This window comes from Mobula birostris, chromosome 1, assembly GCF_030028105.1.
Source record: "Mobula birostris isolate sMobBir1 chromosome 1, sMobBir1.hap1, whole genome shotgun sequence".
Lineage (NCBI taxonomy): Eukaryota > Metazoa > Chordata > Chondrichthyes > Myliobatiformes > Myliobatidae > Mobula > Mobula birostris.
Genome location: NC_092370.1, coordinates 131,186,023 through 131,212,526, shown reverse-complemented (window position 1 = coordinate 131,212,526; position 26,504 = coordinate 131,186,023). Strand labels below are relative to the sequence as shown.

The 26,504-nt window shown below is 41.3% G+C and overlaps 1 protein-coding gene across 2 annotated transcripts in view; it reads left to right on the top strand.

Moving 5' to 3' along the window:
- The window catches only part of LOC140199885 (protein disulfide-isomerase TMX3-like), a 162,643-nt gene that overhangs the window by 51,790 nt on the left and 84,349 nt on the right, over nucleotides 1-26,504 (top strand). For both annotated transcript variants that reach the window (XM_072262397.1, XM_072262392.1), the window contains exons 8-9: nucleotides 3,880-3,957; nucleotides 16,921-16,987. In XM_072262397.1, coding sequence (XP_072118498.1) covers nucleotides 3,880-3,957; nucleotides 16,921-16,987 — 145 coding nt within the window. The remainder of the gene's footprint in view (nucleotides 1-3,879; nucleotides 3,958-16,920; nucleotides 16,988-26,504) is intronic.

Sequence of the window (26,504 nt, the reverse complement as noted above, 5' to 3'; positions counted from 1 at the left end):
CAACACTATCTGCCCCTCCACCTGTCTTTGTCTTGTCCGCAAACTTGGCCACAAAGCCATCAAATCTGTCATCCCAACCGTCGATTTGTAATGTGAAAAGAATCCCAATACAGAGTTCTACAGAACACCTCTAGTCACCAGCAGCCAACCAGAAAAGACCCCCTCTATTCTCACTTCTTCCCTCCTGCCAGTCAACCAATCTTTTATCTATGCTAGTATTTTTCCTGTAATACCATGGGCTCTTATCTTGTTAAGCAAACTCATGGAGGCACCTTGTCAAAAGCCTTATGAAAATCCAAGTAAACAGCATCCACTGACTCTCCCATGTCTATCCTGCCTGTTATTTCCTCAAATAATCCCGACAGATTTGTCAGGCAAGATTTTCCCTTAAGGAAACCATGCTGGTTCAGGTGAATCTGGCCTACTTTATCATGTACCTCAAGTACCCTGAGACCTCATCCTTAATAGACTCCAACATCTTCCCGACCAGTGAAATCAGGCTAACTGGCTTGAAATTTCCTTTCTTCTGCCTCCCTCCCTCCCTTAAAGAGTGGAGTGACATTTGCAATTTTCCAGTCCTCCGGAACCATTCCAGAATCTAGTGATTCCAAGATCATTACTAATGCCTCCACAATCTCCCCAACCACCTCTTAAAGAAACCTGTAGTCTACCTGGTTCATGTGACTGATCTACCTTCATACCTTTCAGCTTCTCAAGCACCTTGTTCTTAGAAATAGCAACTATGCTCACTTCTGCCCATGGACACTCTTGAATTTCCGGCATACTGCTAGTGCCTTCCACATGAAGTCTGACGTAAAATACTTATTAAGTTCGACCACCATTTCTTTGTTCCCTAGTACTATCTCTCCAGCGTAATTTTCTTGTGGTTGGATATCTACTCTCGCCTCTCTTCTACTCTTTATATATCTGAACAATCTTTTGGTATCCTCTTTTATATTACTGGCTAGCTTATCTTCTCATTTCAACTCTTCTCTCCTTGTAACACAAAAATACTTGAGGAACTCAACAGGCTAGGCAGAATCTTTGGAAAAGAGTACAGTCAAAGTTTCAGGTCAAGACCCTTCATTAGGATTGTGTGTTTTTGCATGTGTTGCTTGGATTTCCAGCATCTGCAGATTTTCTCTTGTTTTCTCTCCTTGTGTTTTTTTTAGTTGCCTTCTGTTGGTTTCTAAAAACTTCTAAATTCCCATTATTTTTCTGACATGTTATATGCCCTCTATTTTGCTTTTTTTTTTGTGCTTGACTTCCATTGTCATCCATGGTTGCCTTATCCTCCCTTTAGAATAATACTTCATCTATCCTGCACCTTCGAATTACCCCCAGAAACTCCAGTCATTGCTGTTCTACTGTCATCCCTGCTAGTGTCCCTTTCCAATCAATTTTGGACAGCTTCTCTCTCATGCCTCTGCAAACCCCTTTACTCTACTGTAATACTGATACATCTGACTTTATCTTCTCTCTCTCATACTGCATCACTGCTCATGTCATACCTGCCAATCTCAAACTGTGCTACAACATCACCTACCATGTTCTGTATTCTTCATACATTCAATTATAACACCTCCAGTCCTTTAAACTGAGTAATTTTAGGACAGTGAGTCTGGTCTTGTTACGTGCTCTTAGAATTCAAAATCATGCTATAAAATGAATGAGCTTCTTAGAAATGTTCAGGTTAATTTAGGCAGCTGGATCATTTGATAAAAGGCTAAAAGTTCACAGATACAGAAGTTTTGATAAAATTGGCAATGAGGTACTGTTGGTAAGGAGCTCATCCAGATCAGGGATGAGTTTAGATAAATTGGTATTGCTGAAAGGAATTGGAATGATTGAACCCAAAGGTCAGTGCTAACAAATTTAGACATTGAAAAATGATAAAAGGATCTTTAGCTTTTAAATGGGAAGAATGGATAACAAATATAAAGTAACTATAAATTTGTACAGATCAATTTGTTAAAGGAGCAAAAGGCATCATAGAAGTTTACCAGATTGATTGCTAGATGTAGGAAATAATAGTTGAACGAAATTCACTGGAACAATTTCCATTGGAGTAGAGAAGACCAAGTGGAGATTTATTAATGGAAAAATAAGATTTTGGTAACAAATTGGTGAAAAACATTCCTCAAGTACTAAATCTGTGCAGAGGTGTTGCGATGGGAGTGGGGGAAGGTTGACCATTTGCTAAAGGAAGAATTCAAACGCTATTGTTTTAAATATTTTTGTTTGCAGTATGGAAGCTAAGTTGTAAGAACTTACTGAGGTACAGACAGTTGAAGCATTGCAAAAAAAATGGGGGAAGACAGTTGACATCATTTTCAGCTGTTCCAGTAAAGCTAATACCAACATTCTGGGCTAAATGGCCTCGTGCTGTAAACTTGTATGGTTCAGTGTGTTAGCGTAGCAGAATGTTGATCAGTTCCTCTAGTGTTTTAACATTACATTGCATCGTTGAATGAAATAGCAAGGAAATAACTTGATGCACAGACTTTCCTGAGCTTAGGCCTTGTGCTTTCACTCATTGATCATTCAACAAGTATAATAAAGATCTGAAATTAATTATTCTAGAGATTAAAGGGATTAGCGTTACTTGTCACATTTACATTGAAACATACAGTGAACTGCATCGTTTGCGTCAAATCAAATCAGCAAGGATTATGCTGGGAACCACAAATGTTGCTATGCTTCCAGCACCAACATAGTATGTCCACTTAAAAACGCAGATGCAGATGCTGGAAATTCAAGCAACACACATCAATGTTGCTGGTGAATGCAGCGGGCCAGGCAGCATCTCTAGGAAGAGGTACAGTCGACGTTTCGGGCTGAGACCCTTTGTCAGGACTAACTGAAAGAAGAGTTAGTAAGAGATTTGAGAGGGGGAGGGGGAGATCCAAAATGATAGGAGAAGACAGGAAGGGGAGGGATGGAGTCAAGAGCCGGACAGTTGATTGGCAAAATCAACTCCCCGCCTCCCCCTCGTACCCCATCCGTTATTTATTTATATACACACATTCTTTTTCTCTCTCTCCTTTTTCTCCTTCTGTCCCTCTCACTATACCCCTTGCCCATCCTCTGGGTTTCCCCCCCTCCCCCTTTTCTTTCTCCCTGGGCCTCCTGTCCCATGATCCTCTAATATCCCTTTTGCCAATCACCTGTCCAGCTCTTGGCTCCATCCCTCCCCCTCCTGTCTTCTCTTATCATTTTGGATCTCTCCCTTCCCCCTCCCACTTTCAAATCTCTTACTAGCTCTTCTTTCAGTTAGTCCTGACGAAGGGTCTCGGCCCGGAACATCGACTGTACCTCTTCCTAGAGATGCTGCCTGGCCTGCTGCGTTCACCAGCAACTTTGATGTGTGTTGATAGTATATCCACTACTTACAAACCAAAAACGTATTCCTTTGGAATGTGGGAGGAAACCAGAGCAACCAGAGGAAACCCACATGGTCATGGGGAGAACACAGAAACTTTGTACAGACGTAGGCAGGAATGGAATCCCGATTGGTGATTATTGCTCTTTAGAGTGATTGTGCTAACTGCCACATTATTGTGCTACCCTTAAGTGCTGGAACTCCCAGCAAGTAGCTCTCTGCCACTTGATACCAGCTACCAATCTTGCTCTGTTAATTCATCACTCTGTGTACGCACACAATTCCAGAAACTTGTCAGCATTTGCACTGAAAAGTGCTGGTGGTCCTATGTCTCTGAATCATGAATGTATTTAACAATTATTAATCAGTAAACAATGAGTGAATCTGGGGAAACATGTTAATTATTTTTATGAAATTGCTAAGATTCTTTTTGTTTAATGGAAAGGGAAAATGGAGAATTATTTGGCATTAATCATTTGGCATTCTGCTCCCTTCAGGAGAAGTTCTTTGAAGTGGCCTCAGAAATGATTGTGTACACCTACTTCTTTTCTGCTTCAGAGGATGCTTTGCCGCAGGTAAACTTCTCAAGTTACTTGAGGAAGCCCAGTGATAGTTGTTCCGTGATGTAAATGCCATTATGCGGGAGATAGCTAGAAGGACCTCAAAGCAGCATCATTGTGGCCCTTTTTCCCCTTCTCAAAATGGTTTCAATTATGCTACAGGTGAACAGTTTTTATTTTTATAAAGTTTCTCACCTTTCATGTTTGAGTCATAGAATTATTCATATTGTAGTTTAATTCTTTATATACATTATTTATTATATTTCATTACTGCTAAGTTAACACTTAAAGAGAATTGCATGAATGAATTGAAATCTGACCACTGTGGAAGAAATAAGTTTCCTGCAATGCGAGTTCAAGATACTTCAGGGAGCTTGGGATGTATAATTTGGTTCCTGAAATATTGATTTACCTAGTCAATACCTTACATTATAGCTACTTGTGGAAGTTCTGGGGGAAAAATCAATCAAAGTGAATAGTGATATCAAAGTTGATCTTTTTGGTGAATGGTGACTTGTTATATAAAAATATATAAATAAGGCACTTCTATCAGTGAAATTATAGTCAAAGACAGCAAAAAAAAACAAGCTAAAAATAACTTCAGTCATAATTCATGAGCTTACCTTTCATTTTAGTTAACTCAAATTTAACACGATGAGTTAAGGCAATGCAAAACACTACAGCACAGTACAGTCCTTTTGGCCCACGATGTTGTGACAACATGATAACCTACTCAAAAATCAATTTGATACCTCCCTCCTACAGTAGCCCTTAGTTTTTCTTTCATCCATGTACCTACGTGTCTAAGATTCTCTTAAATGTGCCTAATGTATCTGCCTCCACCACCATGCCTGATGGCCTGTTCCATGCACCCACCACTCTATATATTTAAAAAAAACTTTCCTTTAACATCCCCCTTCTATGCTTTCCTCCCAACACCTTAAAGTTATGCCCCCTTGTATTAGCCATTTCTGGCCTGGGAAAATGTATCTTGCTTTCCACTCAATCTATGTCTGTTATAATCTTGTTCACCTCTGTCAATTCAGCTCTCATCCTCCTCCCCTCCAAGGAGAAAAGCCCTAGCTGCTCAACCTATCCTGGAAACGTACGCTTTCTAATTCAGTCATCATCCTAGTAAATCTCCTCTGAACTCGATGCTCCAAGTGTGGTATAGAGTCGTAAGGTTACCTTGCAACTGTTGAACTCAATTCCCCAACTAATGAAGGGCAACACACCATATACCTTCTTAACCACACTATCAACTTGCATGGTATCTTCTAGCGATCTATCAACACGAACCCCAAGATCACTCCATTCCTCCACAGTGTTAAGACTGCTGCCGTTAACCTTGTATTCTGCCTTGAAGTTCGACCTTCCAAAGTGAACTACTTCATACTTTACTGGATTTAACTCCATCTGCCACTTCTCAGCCAAGTTCTTCATCCTATCTGATACTTGTTGTAACCTACAACAACCATCTACACTGTCCACGCTACCAACAACTTTTGTGTCATCTGCAAACTTACTAACACACTCTTCCGCTTCCTCATCTAAGGGTGGTGGGGTGGTGTTACCTCTCTACCAAAGGAGGTGTAAGGCGATCCTTCCCTCTGCTAGCCTGCAGGTCACCCTTGGCAAGGTGTAGCACCTACTTAGACCCCCTGATCAGAGTCACATGAAGCCATGGGAGCAGGTTGAGATGTTCACATGAGCAGCTGGTGCATATCACATGTCCTGGTTATGCGAACACTGGTGCCAGGTAGAAATCTCTGAAGAGCATTGATAATGGCTGGGGTCACCTACCTGGTAAAGACACTGCCCAGAAAAAGGCAATGGCTAACTGACTCTGTAGAAAAATTTGTCAGGAGCAGACATGGTCATGGAAAGAACATGATCACCCACGTCATACGAAATGGCACATAACGAACGAATGGCTCAAATTCAACGTTGTTACATAACCAGCCTTTCCTGTGTATGTCACAACTAGCTAGATTAGCTATGTAGATTTGATGCAAGTTCATCAACATCTAACGTAGGTGTTTCTAACCTGTCGGGAATTTCCAGCATCCTCATTGGTTTCATATTTCCAACATCAACAGTGTTTTGACTCTGAATTCCAGTAATGCAGGAAATGCTGGAATACTTCACATTTCAAAAGTTTGAAGTAATTTTATTACCAAAGTACACGTAATGTCACCGTAAACAACTTTGACATTCGTTTTCTTGCGGACATACTCAGTAAACCCAAGGACCATAATGGAATCAACGAAAAACCGCACCCAACAGGGCAGACAAACAATCAATGAGCAAACAACAACAAACTGTGCAAAGACAAAACAAAAAAGAAATAATAAATAAATATTGGGAACATGAGATGAACAGCCCTAGAAAGATACAAGACATTGGAGCAGAATTAGGCTATTTGGTCCATTAAGCCTGCTCTGGCATTTCATCATGGCTGATTTATTTTTCCTCTGAGCCCCAGTCTCCAGCCTTCTCCCCCTATCCCTTCATGCCATGACTAATCAAGAACCTATCAACCTCTGCCTTAAATATACTTAAAGACTTGACCTCCACAGCTGCTTGTTGCAAAGAATTCCACAGATTCACTGCTCTCTGGCTAAAGAAGTTCCTCCTCACCTCAGTTCTAAAACAATGCCCCTCTATTCTGAGGTTGTGTCCTCTGGTCTGAGACTTTCTCACCATAAGAAACATCCTCTCCATATCCACTCTATCAAGGCATTTCACCATTTGATAGGTTTCAATAAGGTCACCATTCATTTTTTGAATTCTGGTGAATACAGGCCCCAAGCCATCAAATGCTCTTCATATGACAAACCATTCAATCATGGAATCATTTTTATGAGCCTTCTTTGAACCCTCCGCAGTTTCAACATATCCTTTTTAAGATGAGGTGTCCAACTCTGCCCACAATACTCTGTGAAGCCTCACCAGTGCTTTGTAAAGTTTCAACATTACATCCTTTCTTTTGTATTCTAGTCCTCTTGGGTGTATGGGGTGTCAGGGAGGGGTAGCACCTCTGGTGGGGGAACATGTCGCGTCCTTTTCAGGGCGGTTAGTCCACCTTTGGTCCCCACCTGGCACTCAGCTCTCACCTGTGGCTCCCCGTAGCTGTTTGCATGCGACAGCAGCCACACCCTGGGCAACGGCTTCGACAAGCTGGCTAAACCAGGTGAGGGTAGCCGACGGGTCTCAAACCCTCGGTGAGATAGGAAGTTCCCTATCCCAGCATGTGAAGACAGACTCCGGCAGATCGAGTGGACGAGACCAGTGGAAGGTCCAACGGTCAAGAAGGCGGTCTCTGCAAGCGTCGTGGAACGTATAGAGCAGGACAAGACACAGAAGACGTCCTGGTCATCCACTGCGCCTAGTCCCATCTCCAGCCGTCTCGACTCTGTCTTGCCACTGGATCCAGATGGGAATTGGGAAGAGAGAGTGAGGCTGACGCTGCGCAACTCTCCCTCACTTAAATCCAAATCACGCGCTAGTCTCGACACCATCTTAATGGTGTCGAGGTCCTCATCGACGTCAACGATGGACGAACAACCAACCAACCAGTCCTCTTGAATGCTAACATCGCACTTGCCTTTCTCACCATAGACACAACCTGCAAATTGACCTTTTAGGGAATCCTGCACAAAGACTCCCAAGTCCCTTTGCGCCTCAGTTTTCTTTTGTATTTTCTCTCCATTTAGAAAATAGTCAAACCTTGCATTTTTTCTAAGACCTTCTGTAGCCTCTCTATTTCATTAAAACTACCTGCCCCTCCACCTATCTTCATATCATCTGCAAACTTTGCACCAAAGCCATTAATTCCATCATTCAAATCATTGACATAAGAATTGGTCCCAACACAGACCCCTGTGGAACACCACTGGTCGCCGGCAGCCAACCAGAAAAGGCTCCCTTTATTCCCACTCTGCCTCTTGCCAATCAGCCACTACTTTATCCATGCTAGAGTCTTTCCTGCAATACAATAGGCTCGTAGCTTATTAGGTGGCCTCACGTGTGGCACCTTGTCAAAGGCTTTCTGAGAATCCAAGTACAAAACATCAACTGATTCTCCTTTGTCTATCCTGTTTGCTATTTCTTCAAAGATTTCCAACAGATCTGTCAGGCAAGATTTTCCCTTGAGGAAACCATGCTATGGCCTGTTTTGTCATGTGCCTCCAAGTACCCCAAAACAACATCCTTACCAATCAATTCCAACAGCTTCCCACTGCTGAGGTCAGACTAACTGGCCTATAATTTCCTTTCTTCTGCCTCTCTCTCTTCTTTTACCTTAAAAAAAAATCTGCAATTTTCCAGTCTTCCAGAACCTTTCCAGAACCTTTCCAGAATCTAGTGATTCTTGAAAGATCATTACTAATACCCCCACAATCTCTTTAGCCACATCTTTCAGAATGCTGGGGTGTACACCATCTGGTCCAGGTGACTTATCTACCTTCAGACCTTTCAGATTCCCAAGAACCATCTCCCTAATAATGGTAACTTCATACACTTCATGATCCCTGATAACACCTGGAACTTCCACCATACTGCTAGTGTCTTCCACAGTGAAGGCTGATGCAAAATACTTATTCAGTTTGACCAACATTTCCTTGTCCTCATTACTACCTCTCCAGCATTGTTTTCCAGAGGTTCAATATCCACTCTCGCCTCTTTTTCATTTTATGTATCTGAAGAAATTTTTGGTATCCTCTTTAATATCATTGGCTAGCTTACTTTTATATTCCATCGTAACCGTCTTAATGACTTTTTTAGTTTTAGTTTTTAAAAACTTCCCAAACCTCTAACTTCCCACTAGTTTTTGCTCTGTTATATGCTCTCTCTTTGGCTTTTATGTTGGCTTTGACTTCTCTTGTTAGCCACAGTTGTGTCATCTTTCCTGTAGAATACTTCTTCCTCTTTGGGATGTATATATCCTGTGTTTTCTGAATTGCTTCCAGTAATAATAGCCATTACTTTTCTGCCATCATCCCTTCCAGTGTTCTTTTCCGGTCACTTCTGGCCAGCTGTTCTTCTCATGCCTCTGTAATTCCCTTTACTCTACTGTAATACTGATACATCTAACTTTAGCTTCTTTTCAAAATTCAAGGTGAATTCGACCATTCGACCTTTCCTTTAAGGGTTCTTTTACCTTAAGCTCTCTAATCAATTCCGGTTGATTGCACAATACCCAATCCAGAATAGCTGATCCTCTAGGGGCTCAGCCATGAGCTGCTCTAAAAAGCCATCTCATAGGTATTCTAGAAATTCCCCCTCTCGGAATCCAGCTCCAGCCTGATTTTCCGAATCTACCTGCATATTTAAATCCCCCGTGACTATTACAACATTGTCCTTTTAGCATGCACTTTGTATCTCCCATTGTAATTTGTAGACCACAAGCTTACTACTGTTTGGAGGTCTGTATGTCCATTCAGTCAATGATGGAGCACATGAAGTTGAATGAAGTTATCCCCACTGGTTCAAGAGCCTGATGGTTGAGGGATAATAGGAGTTGCTGAACCAGGTGGCGAGAGTCCTGAGGCTCCTCTGCCTCCTTCCTGATGGCATCAGCAACAAGAGAGTATGACCTGGATATTGACAGACCCTGATGATGAATGCTGCTCCTCTGTGACAAAACTCCCTGTAGGTGTGCTCAGTGGTGGGGAGGGTTTTTCCTGTGATGAACTGGGCTGTCTACTGCTTTTTGTGGTATTTTCCATTCATGGTCACTGTTGTTTCTATGCCAGGCAGTGATGAACCGGTCAATATACTTTCCACCACACATCTATAGAAGTTCTTCAGTTTTAGATGTCAGTCCAAATCTTCGCACACTCCTGAGGGAGTAGAGGTTTTGCCATGCTTTCTTCCTAATTGCATTTAAGTGCTGGATTCAGGACAGGTCTGCTGAAATTTCAACACCGAGGAATTACATGTTGCTGACCCTTGCCACCTCTGAACCCGGATGATAACTGGCTTATAAGTTTCCATTTTCCTGCTTTTGAAGTCAATAAGCAGCTCCCTGCTCTTGCTGACATTGAGAGATAGGTTGTTATAGTGGCACCAGTCAGCCCAATTTTCAGTCTCCCGCCTATATGCTGATTCATCACTACCTTTGATTCGGCCATTGACTGTGGTGTCGTCAGCAAACTTAAATATGGCATGAGGAGTCATAAGTGTAAAGTGAGTAAAACGGAGCTAAATTCAAAGCCTTGTGTTCTACTGTGCCGATGGAGTTTGTGGAGATGTTGTTGCCAATCCTGAACTTACGGGGTCAGTGAGTGAGAAAATCGAGGATCCAATTACACAAGGATCTGTTGAGGCCAAGGTCTTGAAGCTTATTGATTAGTTTTGAGGGCAAGATAGTACTGACTGCCGAGCTGTAGTTGATAAAGAGCATCCTGATGTATGCATCTTTGCTGTCCAAATGTTCCAGGGTTGAGTGAAGAGCCAATGCAATGGCATCTGCTGTGACCTGTTGTGCCGGTAGGGAAATTGGAGTGGATCCAAGTCGCTTCTCAGACAGGAGTTGATGCGTTTTATCACCAACCTCTCAAAACACTTCATCATAGTGGATGTAAGTGCAACCAGATTATACACATTGAGGCAGGTTACCCCATTATTCTTAGGCACTGGTATAATTGAAGGCTGCTTGAAGCAGGTAGGTACTTCAGACTGCCAAAGTGAGGGGTTAAAGATGTCAGTGAACACACCAGCCAGTTGATCAGCACAGGTCTTCTGTACTCGGCCAGGTATCCCATATGGACCAGGTGCTCCCATTGTGCTCCTTTCTGTTCTCATCCTGTGGGTCTGTTCCGTATTGACAGTCTAGTCCAAGTCCAATCCATTTCTGCCATCTTTGTGCCAACACTATCACCTTCCATTTACAATCAGATACAGGGGAGTGTGTGATTGGTTACTTCTGACCATTAATGTTGGATGCTCAATTCATACAAGGACACCATTGTTCTCAAGGGCCTGGTGTTTCATGATCAGACCTCTTGCTTAACTATTTCACTCTTCAGCATAGTCTTTGGTTTTTCTCATAACCATAAGACAGGCCATTCAGGTCCGTGAGTTTGCACCACCATTGCATCATGACTGATTTATTGTCCCTCTCAACCCTATTCTCCTGCCTTCGCCCCATTATCTTTGACACTCTTACTGATCAAGAACCTACTAATTTCCACTTTAAATATACCCAATGATTTGGTCTCTACAGCCGTCAGTGACAGTAAATTTCACGGATTCACCACCCTCTGGTTAAAGAAATTCCTCCTCATCTCTGTTTAAAGGACATCCTTCTATTCTGAATCTGTGCCCTCTGGCCCTAGCCTTCCCCCTATAGGAATCATCCTCTTCATGTCTACTCTATCTAGGCCTTACAGTATTCAATAGGTTTCAATGAAATCTCCCCTCATTATTCTAAACTCCAGTGAATATGGGACCAGAGCCATCAAATGCTTCTCATCTGTTAACCTTTTCATTCCTGGGATCATTCTCATGAACCACCTCTGGACCCTCTACAATGCCAGCACATCCTTTCCCAGATAATAGGCCTAAAACTGCTCACAATACTCCAGTCTGACTAATGCCTTATAAAGCCTCAGCATTACATCCTTAACCATGGCTGGTTTCATAACCATGGAAACAGCACATAGCACAATGAGACTTTGATTTTTAACAGAAATGTCTTCAAAGTAACCGCTCTGGTTCTAATCCTGATGTGGCTACTCCAGTTTTAATTTTCTCACATTCCTCTTCAAAACAGTTAATTGACTACTTTAAATTGCCCCTAGCATGAGTGGGTTACAGGAGAAATGCTGATGTTAAGGGGCGGTGGGGGGGGGGGGTGGATTGATGAGATTACAATTGGAATAAATGGGATAGGTGTGAATTGGTATTTGATGCTCTGTACTGATGTGATGGGCTAAAGACCTGTTTTCGTGCTGTACAATTTTATGATGTTAGTGATGTATTGTGCATTAGCATCGGTCAAGAATGCATTGACATGTTTTGCAGCTAACAGTCACTTCATAACAGACACACCAGCTGGCAATCAGCACACTGAAAACTATTATTTAAGCTAAAAATAGTATTCAGTTTGTTAACACATCTGGACAGGAGAAGAAAATGGTATTAGTCTTCCTCATACACCTTTGTTTCAATATCCACCTTGGTTGATTTGCCTGAGCTTGTTTCAGACTGTGCAGAATGATATTTAGGGAAGAATTTAATATGTTCTTGCTGACTTTCTTACCCCCTTAAACCAATAATTTTGGAATATAGATCAGTAATGAACAATACAGGCCCATCAGCTCACAATATTGTGCTGACCTTTTAACCTGCTCTTAGATTAACTTAATCTTACCCTCCTACATAGACCTGATATTTCTTTCATCCATGTGCCTAGCTAAGAGTTTCCTAAATGTCCCTAATGTATCTGCCTTTGTCATCACCACTCACAGGGTATTCCACACACTTTCCTGTGAGTGTGTGCGTGTGTAAAAACCCTTACTTCTGACATTCCCACCTATACTTTCTTCCAATCGCCTTAAAATTATGCACTTTATATTTGCCATTTTCTCCCTGGGAGGAAAAGTCTCTGGTACTTTTAATGTAGTACAAATATCCAAAGGCATATTTTAGTATTTTATAAATGAATAATTCACTCAGTCATCTATTATTATCTGATTCTGCAAAAAAGAAAGAAATCGGAAACAAAATCTTAAAAAAATAGACTTCTGAGCATGCATTTAACTGCTGTATTTTCTACATATGACTATAATGCCTATGTTTAATAGTGAGGTAAACAGGTCTACTGGTGGTGTGATAGATGCATGAGACTGAATTTAAATTGACCTTCTATAGCTATTTGATACACGAATTGGGAGGACCAAACAAATGCAAACCAGTTACTGGAAGGTGCATTTCTTACTCTGATCTAACGAATATTGTAAGCATTTGGAGAAGCTGGGCTTTAGACATAACATTGCAGTGTGTTTCAGTTACTTAAATTTGGGTATTCCTAACCTATATCTGGTGCTCTCCCTCTCCAGAAACTTTAAATATTTGTATGGACTTCTCAGTATGGCAGATTGAATACTTGTTATTACTGGTGACAAATAATTAGTTTTTAGTTGCGGAGAGGCAATTAGTTTTGTTTCTTACCATCCCATGCCGCATTCTTCTCAGATGCTGACAGTGAGAACTTTATAAAAGAGATAGATAGTTACTCTCCCTCTGCTGGAGATGATCTTTGCTTGATAATTCTATGATGCAAATGCTGCTTCTCAACTATGAATCATGAGCAAGAGAAAATCTGCGGATGCTGGAAATACAAGCATCATCAACAAAATGCTAGAAGCGCGAAACGTTGACTGTACTTTTTTCCATAGATGCTGCCTGGCCTGCTGATTTCCTCCAGCATTTTTTGTGTGTTGCTCTCAACCATGAATGTTGCTTTCCTTTTGCATGGCAATAATGTTCTCTTAATTTACTGAAGAGAATTGTATGTTTGTGCAAACATCTGTGAACATGCCCTCTTAAGACCTTGTGATGGAAGGACATTCATTATTGAAGAAACTGAAGGTGTTTGGATCTTGGACTCTGCCCTAAACTTCTACTGCAGTAAATTTATTATTGAAGTATGTTTATGTCACCATCTACTGCTCTGAGATTCATTTTCTTGCAGATATTCACAGTAAAACAAAAAAAATGGAATTAGTGAAAAATTACAAACAAAGACTGACAATCTCCAAAAGAAGACAAGCAAGCAAGGAAGCACATAGATAGATAATAACAAAATTTTAAAAGAAATAGAAAAATAAATAAAAATAAAACATAATTTAAATAAAATAGCCAAACAAACAAACTCACTAAGAACATGAGTTGCAGAGTTCTTGAAAGTGAATTCATAGGTTGTGGAATCAGTTAGGAGTTCAGTTCAGTCAAGTTCTCCATGCTAATTCAGGAGCCTGATGGTTGAAGGATAATAACCAGAGCTTCTTCATGCCATACGTGATCAAATCCTTTCTCACTGTACTTCAGCACTTTGGTCCATGTTTGAATCATTCACCAATACTGTGCTTAGCAACACCTAGTTTGGATTTCAAGAGGGTGATTAGATATAGAGCCTAATCATCCTGCTGAAACCCAAACTGTCTAAGCAGACTATTAGTTAGTGAATGCCATTTTATTGCCCGTGTTAATGACATCACCGTCACATTGCTGCTGAGTGAAAATAGTCTGGGTGATTATTAGCAAAATTGGAACAAACACAAAATGCTGGAGGAAATCAGCAAGCCAGGCAATACACATGGAAAGGAATGAACAGTTGACAATTTGGGCCAAGACCCTTCATTAGGGCTCCCAGCAAAATTGGATTGGATTTCATTTCATGAACAGGGCATACTGTGCCTGTCTTCCACATGGTTGAATAATTTCCATAGTTGTAACTTCACTACAACAGCTTAGCCAGACGTTCAACTTGTTCAGGACCACAGGTCTACGGTGCTACAGCTGGAGAGTTATTTCCACCCATATTTTTTGTGGTATCCAGTACTGATTGGCCACTTCTTGATAACATGGAGTGAATACAAATAGCTGAAGTCTAGATGACTTGATGGCATGAATTTCTGAAGAAAGCTCTGTTATAATAAGAGGAATAGATTAAGTAGAAAGACAGAGAGACTTTTTTTTTTCTCCAGGGCGGAAATGGCTAATACATAGGGGCACGATTTTAAGGTGACTGGGGGAAAATATGGGGGGTGGATTTCAGGGGTAAGTATATTATACAAAGAGTGGTGGTGTTGGGCAGCTACATTAGGAGCGATTAAGAAATTCTTAGCAGGCACATGGATGATAGAAAAATGGAGAGCTATGTAGGAGGGAAGCTTTAGATTGATCTTAGAGTAGGTTAAAAGGTTTGCACAACATCGTGGGCTAAAAAATCTGTAATGCTGTATGTACTCTGTTAGTTCATTGGCATGGTTGAACCTAGTTGCAGCTGCTTCAGCCAAGCCTTTAGCACTTTCACCCTGGGCCCTGCTGTCACTGAGGATGCAGGAGTTTTGGAACTGGCTTTTCCTGTTAATGATTTTAATTATCCACCATTCTATTCCATTAGATTTTGGAAACTCTGCAGAATTTTGATTGGATCTGTTTGTTAGATTATTTAGCTCTATGTCATGCATGATGGAGACAGTAAAGTACCTGTGGCATGAGACTACCAACTTCCATGCTGAACATTGTTCCTGTTGTTGGCTCACTAATACCCAGTTCTGAGCTGCCTGAACTACAATGAATCTGTCCCAATTTACACAGCTGGAAGCAATACAACATAATGAAAGATGTTAGGACAGACCGCCTCTGCAGAACTGAATGGTTATGGCGGCCGGCACATGGGGGACTCGACCCGCCATCAGGAGCCGCGGGCAGACATGTGGTAGCACGTTTGGAACTACCCGCTCGGGGTGGACCTTCCGGAGATAGTCTGACATCACGTCCGCCCCGCGGGTCGCAGGAGTCCATGGGAGGGGAGATTTAAGCACACGATTTTGAATCTGTAAAGGCATTCTGAGTTCAGCTGTCTCTGCCTCCGAGTGTTTCTTTAGTAGTGCGTTTGTGCGTGACTACATAGTATTCATTTCTACTGATGTTATCCTGGATAGATTCTGCCATGAATAAACTGTTGAGGATGAGGACAAATAGGTCTATCTCTTCTGTTGGTTTAAGATTCTTCCAAACCAATTTGATGAACAGTGAAGTTCACCACCCAAAATGCATGCTATATACTACTACTACAATTTCTTCCAGGAGTTTTCCAACACTGAGCTGTTGAGATGCATTGATTCATCAGCTGAGAGGAAGTGATAGGTGGTAATCAGGAGAGGCATAACAAACAAATCAAGAACAGGCGATTACTTAGGGTGAGAAAGCAAATGGGGTTAAGATAGGAGAATGGGGTTCAGAGGGATAATAAATCAGCCATGATGGAATGGTGGAGCAGATTAAATGGGCTGAATGCCCTAATTCTGCTCCTATGTCTTATGTTGCTCTCACTCAATGTGCCACAACACAATCGCAGTCGAATTCAGCAAGACCAATGTGCTGATTATTGACTGCAGGAGAAGAAAACCAGAGGTGATCAGAAGTGGAGAGGGTCATCAAATTTTAATTCCTTCGTGCTATCATTCCAGAGGACCTGTCCTGGGACCAGCACCTAAGTGCAAGTACGAAGAAAGCAAGACATATGTTTTTTTTTATGTCTGTGAAGATGGACGCAAAGAATTTTTATTCTGTTTGCTTGTTCAGCATCATTAGTTATTCCATCCGTATTTATAAAGGACTTTTTCCCCTTCACTAGTCTTTCATAATTTGTTCTTGCTTGCCATCAGTTTACTCTCATTCTGCCTTTTCTTTTCCAATCTCTTAGGACTCCTTCTTGGGCCTACTGTTACTTCTGGCATTTTTAGGAGCCTTTTCCTGATTCTAGACTTCAAAGTCAATACTAGAGACTGTCAGGGCTACTTGTGCCTGTATATGGTTGTGCAGACTTTTCTGTAGCTCTGTCTAGCTAGAGGAATGGAACATTCCCAGGGATTATGCTTATGGCCATGTATGTTTATGTGAAGATTACCATGCCAGTCTGTTGCATCATGATTTTTATAGAGTATTGTCCTAGTTTAGACATCAGTGCCCAGCTGAGTTGCAACTTTCCCCAGTGAGGAAGGTTCTGCAAGGTTAACTTGGTTGAGAGTATCCTTGTTAAATGCCCACCATCCAAAAAGATGACGTACGTATTCTATCAGAATTGCTTCTAAAAATCTTTGCTTTTTTTGTTTTCACAAAATTCATTGACTACTTCCCTCTCTTTTAAAAAGGGCTCTTACTGCAGGTTTGCAGAAGTGCTATTACTTCACTACAGAATATTCAAACCCTTCTGAGTTTACTGTGATACTTTTCCACCAGGATATCACTGTCCAGGAGCTTCCCGCTGTGTTGGTGTTCAAAGATGAAACCTACTACACGTATGATGGTGAGTAAAGAAGAGATGTTTTTTTTTCTTCAAAGCTGTGTGAATGCTATTTATATGGAAAAGACCACGCAGAAGATGCAAGTAAAGCAAATAAGTGAAATTAAACTTTGTTACATTTTTCTTAGTACTTTCAGACAAAGCACCAATGTCCACTACTTTAATGAAATTATGAGTGTTAAGAATAATGTGACTTTTTGCAATTGCTTCTGAATTCTTGTAAATAACATGATTGAATGGTTTTGGTATTGCACTTGAGATTTGCTTTCAGTGGTGAATTTCCGCTATACTGATCGAATTTAATGCACATTTCCAATAAGTCTTTTGTGTAGGTTCAGTTCATAAGTGGTATGAATTCTTTGATTCTCTTTGGTGTATGCTTTTGCTTTTACTATTGTATGCCAAAATTACTTAGTTTTGGTACCTGTTTAAAAAGTTCCATAGAATTAAAATTCATCAACTTCCAGTCTCCAAGAGAAACTAACCTACAAATCAATCTAGCATATTCAGAATAATTGATCTGGATGTCTCCTTAACTGGTGGCATTCATCAAAAGTAATGCTTACTTATTTTGTTCACCCTGCTTGCAATTTCAAAAACCTTTGGAAAAAGCTTGACGTAAAGTTAGTGTTCATTTGCTTATTCATTGTAAAGTGTCGAGTTCCCTGTATTTGTAATAATCACTTACAGATGTCTTGAGGAGAAAAAAAGCTACTGAAATCACCATGCCCTTTCTTACTTTTGAAACTACTATATATGCTAGATTCAGAAGCAGAGTAGAGAACAATTTCAGTGTTATTTCCAGTGCTGAACCTACACAAAAGACTTACGGGAAATGTGCAACAAATTCAAACTTCGTTGTGAATTCCAATCTGCTGAAAGTATCCTGTTTTGATGATTGTTTTAAATATCCTGTTGAAGCATCCCATTCTTCTTAGTTGCTTGGTTTGATCCATGCTGCCTAACAGCTACTTGTCAATAATTTCAGTAATACCGCACATTCAACAAATTGTCTACCATATCTTTCTCAAATATGATCATACACTCATTGGCCACTTTATTAGGTACAAGAGTTGAACCCATGTGTGGTCTTCTGCTACAGGCACCCATCCACTTCAAGTTTCAACATGTTGTGCGTTCAGAGATGCTCTTCTGCACACTGCGTGGTTATTTGAGTTACTGTCACCTTCTTGTCAGCTTTCACGAGTCTGGCCATTCTCCTTTAACCTCTCTCATTAACAAGACAATTGTGTCCATAAAACAGCCATTCACAGGATGTAGTTTGTTTCTTGCACCTTCTTTGTATTCCTTAGAGATTGTTGTGTCTGAAAAACCCGGAAGATCAGCGGTTTCTAAGATAATCAAACCACCCTATTTGGCAGCAATAATCATTCCATTGTCAAAGTCACTTAGATCATATCCCTTCCCCACTCGGATGTTTGGACTGAACAACAGCTGAACCTCTTGACCGTGTCTGTGTACTTTATGCATTAAGTTGCTGCCACATGATCGGCTGATTAGATATTTGCATTAATGAGCAGATGTATAGGAGTACCTAATAAAGTGGACACTGACTGTATACTGCTTCATTATTTTTGACGTTGAGCTGAGAAACCAGTTGGTCAAGCTGTGTAGGATGTGAATTCTTAAACTGCTTTGTTAGGCGAAATAACTTTCCCTTTTGCATAATATACAAAATAATGAGCTCATCCTACATGGCAATCATTTAGACCAAACTGTATTGCTGAGCCAGCAGCAGAAATCCCTGGGGGGAAAAAAATCCCTCAGGTCAGGTAGCATCTACATAATATGACACAGACAACATTTCAGTTCTACAGTCCACCAGTAAAACTGCTAAGCTCCTGGGACCAAGGAGAGAAGTTTATTTTTTATCTCATTGGGGCCTATGCACATTGATGGATGTAACCTAATTGCATTTTTATGACAGTTTACATTTGTGCAGTGCCATTCATCAAGTAAATTACTGAAGATATTTCACAGCAATACTGCATAAAATATGATGCTGATTTAGATTCATTTACTATCTGTACATAAAAATGTAGAGTGAAATGTACCATTTGTATTAACAACACACCAAGGATATGCTAAGGGCAGCCTGCAAGAGTCACCACACATTCTAGCATCAACACAATGAGTGGCAGGACCGTAAAGAACACAACAAAACAACATCAGTGAAACAAGCCCTATTTCTCCATCCCTCCCGCACAGCCACCCATGCACATACAGTCCTCTAACCTCGGGGCAGGCTGAATTCTTCGACCTCCAGTAGACTTGTAGTTTTACTGGCACTGAGCCCTGACTTCCCAGTGATCTCACAGGCCCAAGCTCCAGTCATCAGGCCTCGGCTTCTGTACTTCCGATCAACCTTCAGGCTTTGATTCCAAATCAGATGGAAACCTTAGGACATGTGGTGTTAGAGTTTTAAAAGGTATAGGGATGTGGAGAGGCTCTTGGAGAGAGATCTAGAACTTGGAATCTAACCACCAACATGACAACACAAACCCAAAATTGGAGAAATACTGCCTCCAAGGAAAATTGATAACAAGTTTATTAACTGATAGGAGACCATAACAGAGAATATAGAACAATATTGCACAGGAATAGGTCCTTTGGTCCACAATGTTGTATCAAACCAACTAAATTAGTTATCAAATGGCTAATTAAATTAGTCTCTCTGCCTACGCAATGTCCATATCAGTACACTTTCCTCATGTCCATATGCTTATCTAAGCATCTTGTAAAAGTCCCTAGGTATCTGCCTCTATTACCACCCCAGGCAGTGCATTCCAGGTACCCACTATACTCTGTGTTTAAAAAAAACTTGTTGTCCTTGACATCCCCCTCTCACCTTAAGTGCATGCCCTCTGGTATCAGGCATTTCAACCAAGGGAAAAAGATCCTGTCTGTCTACTCTATCTGTGCATCTCTTAATCTTATAAACCTCTATCAGATCTTCTCTCACCCTCTGCAGCTCCAGAGAAAACAACCCAAATTTAACCAACTTCTTGTTATAGCACATGCCCTCTAATCCAGGCAACATCCTGGGTAACACACATAAAAAATGCTGGTGAACACAGCAGGCCAGGCAGCATCTATAGGAAGAGGTACAGTTGACGTTTCGGGCTGAGACCCTTCGTCAGGACTAACTGAAAGAAGAGATAGTAAGAGATTTCAGAGGGGGAGGGGGAGATCTGAAATGATAGGAGATGGCAGGAGGGGGAGGGATGGAGCCAAGAGCTGGAAAGTGATTGGCAAAAGGGATATCAGAGGATCATGGGACGGGAAGCCTAGGGAGAAAGAAAGAGGGAGGGGGGAAGCCCAGAGGATGGGCAAGGAGTATAGTGAGAGGGACAGAGGGAGAAAAAGGAGAGAGTAAATAAATAAATAATGATAATAAATAAATAAATGACGAATGGGGTCCGGAGGGGAGGTGGGGCATTAACAGAAGTTAGAGAAGTCAATGTTCATGTCATCGGGTTGGAGGCTACCTAGACGGAATAGAAGATGTTGTTCCTCCAACCTGAGTGTAGCTTCAGAATGGGAATGGGACGTGGAATTAAAATGTGTGGCCACTGGGAGATCCTGTTTTCTCTGGTGGACAGAGCGTAGGTGTTCAGCGAAACAGTCTCCCAGCCTGGTAAACCTCTTCTGCACTCTCTCCAAAACCTTGACATCCTTTCTATAATGGTATGACCAGAACTGTATGCAATACTCCAGATGCGGCCTACTAGAGTTTTATAAAGCTGCTGTATAACTCCTGACTTTCGAACTCAATGACTTGACTAATAAAGGCAAGCGTGCCACATGCCTTCTTAATTAGTGTAGCCACCTTCAGAGAGTGATGAACTTAGACTCCAAGATCCCTCTGCTCATCAATACTAAGGGTCTTGTCTTAAAAGTGCAATGTTTCTTTGCATTTGACCTATCAAGGTGCAACACTTCACAATTGGTTTGGTGAAACATCATCTGTTATTTCTCCACACATATCTGCAACTGATCTATATCTCACTCTATTCTTTGCCAGTCTTCTATGGTATCCACAACACCACCAATCTTCACACCATCTGCAAACTTACTCACCCATCTACATTTTCATCTAGGTCATTTGTATACATCAGAAACAGCAGAGATCCCAGTACAGTTTCCTGCAGAACATCAGTAAACACAAACCTTCAGCTAGAGTAAGTCCCTTCTATCACTACCTTCTGTTTTCTATGGGCAAACAATCTCTAAATCCAAACGGCCAATTCACCATGAATCCCTCCCATGCATCTTAATCTTCTGGATGAGCTTCCCATGAGGTACCTTGTCAAGTGCCTTACTAAAATCCATGTTGACAACATCCGTGGCTCTACCTTGGTAACAACAGATGATGCAGTCCGGGTCATATTACGATAGAGGAACGTGTTTGTAGACCGGATATTGAACTTTTTACTGTTGGACTTCGGCCACATTCCACCAAGATACAACATTGGGCGGCATGGGAGGTCGTTCCTGCCTGTGGCCATCGAACTTGCAGCTCCTCCCGTGGAGGGTCAGACACCCTGAGCCAATAGACTGGTCCTGGATTTACTTTCCATCTGGCATAGTTTGCATTTGTTGTTTGATTGTTTGTGGTTTTTGTATTGCTATGTTTATGCTCTATTCTTGGTTGGTGTGGCTGTAATGAAACCCAATTTCCCTCGGGATCAATAAAGTATATCTATCTATCTATCTATCAATCGCACTCATCACCTTGTCAAAAAAAATTATATCTAATTAATAAGACAGGACTTACCCTGCACAAAGCCATGCTAGCTCTTCCTAATTAGGCCATGGTTTTCCAAATGCTCATAAATCCTATCCCTAAGCATTCTCTCTAGTACCTTTCCTACCACTGATGTGAGACTTGCTGGTCTATAGTTTCCAGGATTATCCCTGATTACCTCCTTGAACAATTGAACAACAATAGCTACTTGCCAGTCCTCTGACACCTCACCAGTGGCTTGAGAGGATACGAAGATATTGGTCAAGGTCTGAGCAATCTCTTCTTCAACTTCTCAATAAGCTGGGGTATGGCCCATTAGGCCTTATGGACTTATCCACTTTGCTCTTTAAGAGACCCAACACAGCCTCCTGCTTTACCTTGAAAAGCCCTAGCATATCAGTAAGCTCAGCATTGATCTTCCTATCCTCCAAGTCCTTCTCCTCGGTAAGTACTGATGCACTACTCATTAAGGACCTCTGCTTTCAAGCAAGTGTTCCCACCTTTGTCTTTGAGTGGTCCTACCCTCTCCCTAGTTATCCTCCTGCTCTTGATGTGCAGTTGTAAGAAAAAGTTTGTAAACCCATTGCAATTACTGGTAGTTCTGCTTTAATTACTCATAAAATGTGGTCTGATCTTCATCTAGGTGACAATAGTAGACAAACACAATCTGCCTAAACTAATAATACACAAGCAATTGTACTTTTCATGTCTTTATTGAACACATTGTTTAATCACAGTCCAGGCTGGAAAAAGTATGTGAATCCTTGTACTTAATAACTGGTAAAATCTCCTTTAGCAGCAATAACCTCCACCAGATGTTTCCTATAGCTGTTGATCAGATTTGAACAACAGTGAGGATGAATTTTAGACCATTCCTCCATACAAAACTGTTTTAGTTCATCAATATTTCTAGGATACCTTGCATGTCCAGCCCTCTTCAGGCTATGTCACCACATCTCAATTGGTTTAAGATCTGGACTCAGGCTTGGCCATTCCAAAATGCAAATTTTCTTCTTTTTAAACCATTCTGTTGTTGATTTACTCATGTGTTTCAGATTATTGTCCATGTTTCACAGTTGGGATGAGGTTTTGATGCTGGTGTGCAGTACCCTTTTTCCTTCAAACATGGTGGTTTGCCATTTCTGCCAAAAAGTTCAACTTCTGTCTCATCTGTCCACAGAACATTGTCTCAGAAGCATTGTGGAACATCCAGGTGGACTTTTGCAAATTTGAGACGTGCAGTAATTTTTTTTTTGGAGAACAATGGTTTCAACCATGGTGTCTTTCCATGTACATCATTCTTGTTCAGTGTTTTTCATATAGTGGACACATGAACAGAGACTCGAGCAGGTTCTAGAGATTTCAACAGGTCTTTTGCTATTACCCTTGGGTTCTTTGAGAGGATCCTTCAGCATTCATTGATTGAAACACCTGACTCTATATAGCTTTTGTAGAAGGCATTACCCCAGAGGTACACATACTACTTTGAACCTAGACTGTGATTGTTTAAATGGTGTACTCAGTATTGACCAGAAGGAATACAATTGTTTGTGTGTTAGTAGTTTAGGCAGACTGTTTTTGTCTATTATTGTGACTTAGATGAAGGTCAAACCACATTTTATGAGTAATTAATGCAGAAAACCAGGTAATTGCAAAGGGTTCACAAACTTTTTCTTACAACTGTATGTATAGAATGCCTTGGGATTCTCTTTAATCCTACTTGCCAAGGCCCTTTCTGGCTTCCCTAATTCTCTCCTTGAGTTCTCTTCTGGCTTCTTCATAATTCTCAAAGGCTCTGTTTGATCCTCACTTCCTAACCTTTACATACTTTTGTTTTTCTTCTTGACTAAAGTCATCATCTGTCTCAATATACAAGGTCCTTTGCTTTGCTATCCTTGTCCTTCCTTCCTGACTGGAACAAGCCTGTCCTGTGTCAGTGCAGTTGGCCTTTAAACACCCTCCATATGTCGGATGTGGACGTCAAAAACAGCTGTTCCAATTAATTCCCCCTAGTTTCTGCCTAATGCTCTCATAATTTTCCTTGCTCCAATTTAATACTCTCTCGCAAGGTTCATACTTAGTTATAGCTAACTTAAAACTTAGGAGTTGTGATCACTGTTCCCTAATTGCTCACCCACTGAAAGGCTGGTTACCTGGCCAGGCTCATTACCTAACACTGAGTCCAGTACAGCCCCTCTTCTTGTTGGATAATCTAGATATTGATTTTAAAAAACCCTTCTGGATGCACCTAAAAATTCTGCCCCATCTACCCCATCTAAATCTCTTGCACTAAGAAGATCCTGGTTTATATTAAGGAAGTGAAAGTCCCCCATGGCAACCCTATTATTTTTCCACCTCTCTTTAATCTGCCTGCATATCTGTCCCGGTGAACATTTTGAAGTGGACCTAAGTAAAGCTCATGTATGGGGTAAAGACATTGCCCATGAAGGAAGTTCATGGAAGGAAATTGGACATGACAGTGGGCAAGTTCTGAAAATGTATGGAGTGATGAGGATGGACAGTGAGATGGATTACATCAGCAGGTATCAAGAATCTGGCTTGCTTTCAGATGACAACCCCAGGGCAGAAATAAATGAAAAGTACCCAGGATCCTTTGGTAATTCCATGTATAGTAGCTTCTTTTTGTTATATATTTGTATGAGAACACAAGTTAATTAAAACCAAAGCCTTACATGCAAATTTGTATTCATAAAGTCTTTCTGTGGATGCAGGGTCAAACCTCCAGAGAACTACATGGTGCATAACTAACAAGGAAATTCAGTTATGTTCCTAAACTGCCAGTAGATGCAATTGAAACCCTGCTGGTTTCCTTGGCTGCGTGAGTCTAGGAAAGACGCACTCTGTTCCTGTCAAACCCGTGAGATTGAAACGGCTCTCCTACCCCAAACCCCGGTTTGTGTGGATGCTGTGTAATTTGCTACCCTGTTACAACTCAATGCTAAAAAATCACAGACAGCATGCTGCATAAGACTAAAAGAATTGTATTTTTTAATCGTACTTAACTGAAGGGTTAGTAAAGGAAAAAAAACCAAAAAGGGCCCATTATATTTAAAGAGTAAAACGTGCACTAGTTGGAGCTCATCTTGAACTTCTCTGTCACTCACACACTGGGCCCTCGGTCTGCCTGAAAACACATACCACCTTCTGAACATTGCTCACAATCCTTCTCGAACAAATGGGTCTCCCACCAGTATCCTACAACCGGTTCTCCCCAAGGTCTTCTCTCTTCATCTCCCACCAAAAAAAAAACGATCCAAGACCCTCACCAAAAAACCTTGCCCCAGTTCCACCATCCTAATTGGATGGTGCACATTCCTCATCATCCCTTATCTTCAACCATAACCCAAACAGGCTGCAGGCAGAACAGACTGCTCTTACAGAACTGCTAAATGAAATACCTACAGCATAACAATAAAGCTGTGAACCAGGCCATTACACAACCTTGGCACAGAATTCACTAGTAAATGCATAAGTTTCAGCCAAAACTATTGGCATTCACTAATTTAAAATCTAGAGGTTTAATCCCACCTTGCAGTTTAGTCCCAAATGTAACTTTGAACTGGATCCTCCCTCTGTCCTCTCCCTAAGAATTCTTGAGAAGAAGCAGTGTGTATCTAATTGTACTATATGTTGCTCTGCTTGGGTGACATGAATGCAGATTAACAAACATTCATCCCCAAAAGTTTCTGTTTGTTTGACATTCTGTTTAAAGAAAGACTTGGAGTTTGAGAGGCAAACAATTTAGAAGACCCAGGCCAAGCATAACCTCTCTTTTCTGCTCTATACCTATCGCAATGCAGAGGTGCCCTGTTTATTTTACAAATCTAATCAACACAGTAGCACAGAGCCAAAACAAGATTTGGCATTGCCAAGTAATTTTTGGGTTAGAAGTTGAGGAAAGTATTGAACTAGATCATGTATTAGATGAATATTGGCCTAGAATTTACAGTCAGTCATAAATCAGTGGATCTGACCTTGGAGAGAGCTATCCATGAAGATAAAACAATGAAGATTCAAGATTGTTTAATGTCATTTGCTGTACACAAGTGTAAGGATGTGACAGAACAAGTCTGCCACAAGCAATTTCTTCCTCCCCTGGCCCCCCTACCGCCCCCATAGCCTCTTAATTCTCAGTATCACCGTCTGGCTGTGCTGACATTATACTTATTGGGTGTACATGCTTGGCTAATGCGCAGCATGGATATTTTTGTTTGCACTTGCAAACAGCAGCAAATTGTGGGAATGATCTGACTTTCTAAACAGCAGGTGGAGGAGTGCTTTGTAAGCGTTGTGGAAAGGAGAGTAGTAGTGGTCGAGTATGCTATCTTCCTGTATGCTCACCTGAATGTGTTGACAAAACTTCAGAGAGACTTTAGACAGCGTTGCTCGATTAAAGTCACTGGCAACAATGAAGGCAGCCTCTGGATGTACAATCTCCAGGGTGTTGTGTCCGACGGAGTGATCAACAGCACTGGGGCTCCACAGGGGACTGTCTTGTCTCCCTTTCTCGTCACCATTTACACCTCGGACTTCAACTACTGCACAGAGTTTTGTCATCTTCAGAAGTTTTCGGATGACTCTGCCATAGTTGGATGCATCAGCAAGGGAGATGATGCTGAGTACAGGGCTACGGTAGGAAACTTTGTCTCATGGTGTGAGCAGAATTATCTGCAGCTTAATGTGAAAAAGACAAAGGAGCTGGTGGTAGACCTGAGGAGAGCTAAGGTACCG